At 49.5% G+C, this 6,655-nt stretch overlaps 1 protein-coding gene across 1 annotated transcript in view; it reads right to left on the minus strand.

Moving 5' to 3' along the window:
• Positions 1-4,955, minus strand: part of LOC106888683 (prolow-density lipoprotein receptor-related protein 1-like) — a 14,705-nt gene extending 9,750 nt beyond the window's left edge. Inside the window, exon 1 of the mRNA XM_014943089.1 lies at positions 4,904-4,955. Within this exon, the coding sequence (XP_014798575.1) occupies positions 4,904-4,955 (52 nt within the window). The remainder of the gene's footprint in view (positions 1-4,903) is intronic.
• Between the last annotated feature and the right edge of the window lie 1,700 nt (positions 4,956-6,655).

Consider the following 6,655-nt stretch of genomic DNA (forward strand, 5'->3'; position numbering starts at 1 on the left):
CCGCCGCCGCGGGGGCTGCGCCCGCCCGCCCTGGGGAGACCCCGGCCAGGGCCCCGGAGCGTGCGGCTTCAGGCGGGGCAGCTGCCGTCCCAGGCGGGGCGCCCATCACCCCAAAAGCCCGGGGAGGAGGAGGAGGAGGAGGGGGTTAGGGGTTTACGAAGGGTCCCCGAGCCCCCCTCCTCGCCCGCCTTCTCGGGCGGGGGTTGTTGTGAGAGCCGCCCGTGTGAACCGGGCCCCGCACCACCTGCGCCCGGCGTGGGAAGGCGGCCGCAGCCTTGACATGCGGGGGCTCCCTCCGAAAAAACACCGGCCCCCGGGGCGGCCCGCCGCCCCCCGCCGGGCCTCGACCTTGAGGGCTGGGAAGAAGCCGCCGGAGCACAACAAGGAGGGTAAAATCAGCGGCGGAGGGAGGAAAACAGCCCAGCGGAGAGGATAAGGCACCTGCCGCTGCCTGGGAAAGGAGCCTCCTCCCACCCAAAGCAGGGTGGCATCGCCCAAGCCGAGGAGATGGCCCCCGGGGGCACGGGGGGCTGGCAGCTGCCTTGCTACACACACTGGGGGAAGCTGCCAGGGTGCTGCCCCTTCCACGGCTGTTGGCTTGCCACTCGGCTGTGTGGGGTGGCAGGGGTGTCTGTCCACCCCCAAGACCTATCTGTGCTTCAAGCATATCTGTTGTCCATGGGTGCTCAGCGTTGGTCCTCTCTGGCCTCCCCATGAAACCTCCCCACACGTAATCCGGGCAGTTACTGCTGTGGATACACACTTGCTGGCACCACTGTCTGTCTGTGGGGTGTCCAGGCACATTCGACAGGTCTTTGGTTTGGAAAGGAAAACTCTGGGATGATCTCCTGCGTGCCATGGAAGAGACTGGGGACCAGCTACAGGGCCGGCATAGGAAGGGATCTGGCACAGCCAAGTCAGTTGGGAGCTCAGGAAAATAGGGATCATCAGGTAGATGGAGAGACCATGGTGTTGCACAGCTCTGGGTCAGCTGGCCCAGCACGCTGGCACAAGAGAGATGCCCCAAGCCCATGACATGGCCAGAGAGTCCATTTGTCCCAGGATGTGGTGCTCCATGAGCACTAGGTACCCTCAGGTACCTAGGTACCCTCCATCAACAGCATCACAGCACAGCCCTAACACACACCCCTACCGGTGCTGCAGCCCAGCAGGCAGATTTACCCAGCTGTCTGCTCCCTGGACAACGTCCCAGCATCCCTGGGCAACTAGTTTCCCTGGGCATCCTCCAGGGAACAGGGGTGTGCGGGTCCCAGGGATGATGATCATCCCTGGGGCAGAGACAACAGGCAAAGGGGGTCAGGGGAGGAAGTGGAAAGGACAGAGGGGTGCACATCAGAGCATTATCCAGGCACACCCAGACCATGCAAAAATCCCTGATGCCCTCATCACCCATACAGACCAGGGCTGAGAGCTGTGGTAGGTCCCTGGAGATCTGCCTGATCTCCAGGGGTTGTCTCAGTTGTATGCTGCCACCCCCAGCATACTCTTTTCTCCTCAGGACAACCAACATTGCCTCCACCTGGGCACCGAGTCTGTACCACTGTGAGAGCCAACCCAAGGAAAGGGACAGAGAGGCTGCCCCCACGAGCAATACCTCCGTGATCTAAAGGAGCAGGACAACGCTTCGGGCAGGCCCCAGCAGGGACCCTCCTGCCTCCATGGGGTGCCCAGCATGTATGGTCCTCTTCCTGCTGTCCATATCTGTTCCTCAGCCTGGGAAGGGATGACAGCCTGCCCAAGTGGATGTACAAGCCTCTAGTAGTTGTCTGGGCTGGGGGTTGCAATGTGCAACACTCCTGGGAGATTAATGGGCTCTCTTTGCTCACCTGTCCTTGCATTCAATTTAATTCCATCATGGTCTTCGCCTTCCCCTGACATCAGGCTCCCCCATGGTGTAACCTCACCACCGAAGCAGTAACTCCTCACAGCAGCTGGCTGGGAAGGGCGGGTGGTAGCAGAGGGACTGTGGACAAGGGTCCAGAGGTTAGTGGGTACAGTAGAAATCTCTGGTGCACTCAAGCATTAGCTTGGGCAGGACTGATGGAAAGGACACCTGGCATGGCCAGATTCTTAAAATGTGTGAGGTCTTTTTTAAAAGCATTATTTTAAGTCAAAGTATTTTAAATATATGTGTATAGAAAAGAACATACAGGTATATGTATGCACAGAGTGTGGCCCACTGTACACAATTATATATAAACACATACAGTGGCTTGTGCTCTATGAGGTACTGGGTTGGGTTTTTTTTCCCCAACTTCTGGTGAGATTTGCTGTATGTTTTCAGGTTTGTCTTTTTTTTTTTTTTTTTTTTTTACAATTCAGTCAGTTCAGAAGTTTCATTTTCTCACTGACATTTAGATTCTCCCTTCTCTGCCTCCAAAAGCTAAGGGGAGGGCTTGAAGATAGCAAGATAGCAGAAGGCTCCCACTGATATGATAAGAAGGAGCAAATCTGCACGCATTTGAACAGCAGCATGCAAAATGCTATACAAAAGTCCAGCAGCATGCCCCAATAAGTGCAAAATAACTTTTTCACCTTTAACTGTTCCTAGTACAGCAGACTATTTTTTCAAATATCCAAAGGCAGTTTCACACTAAATAGTGTGATCAATTTTATAATGTTCACAAAAATTACATGTATCCTTTCTGCTGTATGATTGTCCAGATTCTCTTCTCATTATTGGTGTAAGAAGTTTGAAACTATTCCTGTTCCTTTTTAGTAACTTTTAAGCACTCTTTTCCTAAAGATGAGGAATGTCATGCTTGTAAAAAAAAAAAAGAAAAAAGAAAAAAAAAATTTCCTGTTCCTTTCTAGTAACTTTTAAGCACTCTGTTCCTAAAGATGAGGAATGTCATGCTTGTTAAAATAAAAATAAAAATAATTTAGTGGAACACTATGCCTCACATCAGTTATTAAGCTACTGCAACCTTGCTCCCCATAAAGAAAATACAGTTCTACGTGGGACACCATGCCTCACATCAGTTGTTAAGCTACTGCACTTGCTCCCCATAAAGAAAATACAGTTCTACTTGACTCTGTGCTGTGTGTCAATGCTCAAAATTAAACTGCCTGCAATCTGTTGTCTAAAATTTATTCCAGCAGAAAAACCGGATTTGATGAAACATCTATTTCGTCCTAGGAAAACATCTTATTCAATGCTTAAGTTACTAAAATAACATTTCAGAGTATTCAAACTATTTTAATAAAGGTTGTTTTTTTTTTACATTTCAGTTTCAAAAACTGAAGCTTTTCCCAGACGACAAAAATCCCTTTTTCAATCCTGAACAAACAGGCTGAATACCTTGTGCCCAAGAACTACAACTTCTACTTCAGGGTCTGGCCCACAGCAACTCAAAGCATTGGCCGCACTGATCACAACGCCCCTGTGAGACTTTCAGAGCGGTGCCCCAGTGCTGGAGGACTCCCCTGACATCCCAGGTAACCCCAGTAACTCCAGCCTGGGACAGCCTTGCAAAGTGGGTGACAGATGCTTTGCCAGAGGGATAGGAAATGACTGGAGACATTGTCCTTCATTTCTCATTCTTCTACCTTGCTCTCTTCCAAACTTTATCCTTTTGCCCAGCACATGTGCCCAGTCCCAGCCTCAAAGCCAAGAGCCTTAGCGTAGCCAGCCTGGGACAGCCTTGCAAAGTGGGTGACAGATGCTTTGCCAGAGGGATAGGAAATGACTGGAGACATTGTCCTTCATTTCTCATTCTTCTACCTTGCTCTCTTCCAATCTTTATCCTTTTGCCCAGCCTCAAAGCCAAGAGCCTTAGCGTAGGCAGGAGGAACACCAACGCTGAGACGTGGCCAAATCCTCCCACAGGCCAAACAGCCCTGGAAAAATAAGTTTACAAATCTAAGGCACTGCTCGGGACAACTAGGAAATATTAGCACCTGCTGTGAGGCAGCCTGGCAAGAAACTTAAACAACATCCTTTACCGTAGCATTCTTTCCATTAATTAACAGAGTTGATTTGGAAAGGAACAACATTCAGACCATCTGGAGGACTCATTTTATGAATGCACTAAGGAAACAATTTTTCGTTCTCAGCAATGCAGCAAGAGCTACTCTCATCACCCTAGAAGTAGCTGGAAACTTGCTTCTTTATCCTTTTGCCCAGCCTCAAAGCCAAGAGCCTTAGCGTAGGCAGGAGGAACACCAACGCTGAGACGTGGCCAAATCCTCCCACAGGCCAAACAGCCCTGGAAAAATAAGTTTACAAATCTAAGGCACTGCTCGGGACAACTAGGAAATATTAGCACCTGCTGTGAGGCAGCCTGGCAAGAAACTTAAACAACATCCTTTACCGTAGCATTCTTTCCATTAATTAACAGAGTTGATTTGGAAAGGAACAACATTCAGACCATCTGGAGGACTCATTTTATGAATGCACTAAGGAAACAATTTTTCGTTCTCAGCAATGCAGCAAGAGCTACTCTCATCACCCTAGAAGTAGCTGGAAACTTGATGTGTTTTCCCTCGTGCCATTTGTTTCAGAACAGAAATGGAGAAGACGATCTTTTTAAGAAGCAAGTGAATTATTAGGATAAGGAAATTGAGCCAATTTCAACCTGTGTTTGCCCTCATGCCATTTGTTTCAGAACAGAAATGGAGAGGATGATCTTTTTAAGAAGCAAGTGAATGATTAGGATAAGGAAATTGAGCCAATTTCAACCTCTTTCACTGATTCTAGAAAATAAACCCAGAAGGTACTGTTTGGTGCCCAAAAGGGACTAAGAAAGTCTGCTTATTTTCTAAGAAGTCTAGGCTTGTGATTGCAATCTCCACCACAGGCCGGGGAGAATTATCTGTCGGACCTTGGGAAGATGGAGAAGGAAATCAGGACCTCCACTTACAGATGCCACAGTCCCCTCACCATCTCCCACCTGGGCTTCACCCATCAGGATCTGCCCGTGATCCCTCTCCATGCAGCCACTGGGGAGCAGCAGAAGGCTGCAGGAAGGCCCTGCTTGTCGTCCTGCTCTTACCAGGCTCTGAATTATCTGTGAGACCTGAGGAGAACACAGAACGAAATCAGGACCTCCACTTTCAGATGCCACTGCCCACACCCAGCCCTGTTGCACATCCCACCTTCCAGCCTCACCGGCTGCCACCAAACCCTGCTCAAAGCTTCCCTGCACCCTTGGGGAGGAGGCAGGACAAGGTGATACAGACTGCTAGGAATCCAAGGCCAGGTTTAGTCCAGGACAGGAGGATGGGTGGGATGTCTCCTGGCCCTGGTAGCTCTGACCTGGCTCTGGGGCTCTGATCCTTCCACCTTGGAAACAGGAAGGAAAATCACTGTCAGCCAACACTGACAGAGCAGGAGTATTTCCCAAGAGTCACAGGCAAGCTGGTCTCTCTGGGGCATAGCTGTGCTAGTAGAACATAAGGGGGCTCCCACTTGGTGACACACACACTTGTGTGTATATATACACAGGCATACATAGACAGATACATATATAGGTTCACACACACCTATATGGGTGTTGAAGGATTGTTTCCAGTCCTTTGATACCCTGCTCCACTAAGGTGTCTCCTGCCAGGCAGGTCCATAGGGTCCTTTTATCCTGGACATGATCTTTAAAGCAATGTGAAGTGCTGCTGTCCCCCCTTGCTGTAGGTCATGGCCAAGAGCGTGGACAAAGATGGGCAACACACCCACGAGCAGCTGAGTGTCCCTTGCTCATATGGATGAGATTGCCTACAAAGATTAAGCAACGCAGTGGCTGGATAAAGGGCAGTGTTGACTGCTGCTTATAATGACCGCGGATTGAATTCATCATTATGGATGTCTTGTTGGCTCTCATGGGCAGTGGCTGAGCCTTCATGGTCTCCTTTGGCCTCATCTCTGTGCCCCACCTTGCTTTCTGGCACAGTTCCTCTACTCTTCACAGCAGCCATGCTGTCACATACATTTCTCGCTCACCTGCTTTCAGCCAAGCTTCCACCTCACATCAACATGTGTCTACCCTTCATGTCCAGGACCAGGCAGGTCCAGTTTGGACCAGGAAAACTGGAGGCTCCTTACCCCAGAATAACCAGCTGGCCACACCTTGCTATTCCCCAGACAGAAGTAACACTCTTTGGAAAAAGGAAAAAAAAAAAAAATAGCAAAGGACTCGCTTTCTATTCCGTTTTTCCATCCTCTGCTTAATAGCTCTAAGCTCCCCTTGCCTTGTCTCTGGTTCTGCATTCAACACATTGAGTAAACACCCTGGCAAAGATGCAGCCTCACTCTGTGCCTTGGCTGAGCTCATTGTCTAACAGAGGAAAAACCCAAATTGTGACAAAAGGTCCTACTCTTCCAGAAACAGTGAGCCCAGTATTACTCCAGCATCACAGGTACCTGCTAGCATCACATCACTGTTTTTAGCTGCTTAATAAGGCATGCCAAGAAGAAGAAATGTCTTTATCATTTCTTCTCTAGGTGCATGTAACTTCACAAGAAAACATCTGATTCATCACTGCTTGGAAAATCAGCCAGGCATTAACATGCCCCCTAGAACAGCCCCTACCCACCCAACTTTGATAGCCAAACTCTTCTTAAAAAAACCCAATCCTTTCTGTCTTCAAACAGTCTGCAGATTTTTTCTCCTTCTCTATGTACTGAGGGCTGCATCTGCTG

The sequence above is a fragment of the Calidris pugnax genome, unplaced genomic scaffold (genome assembly GCF_001431845.1).
Source record: "Calidris pugnax isolate Ruff unplaced genomic scaffold, ASM143184v1 scaffold15, whole genome shotgun sequence".
Lineage (NCBI taxonomy): Eukaryota > Metazoa > Chordata > Aves > Charadriiformes > Scolopacidae > Calidris > Calidris pugnax.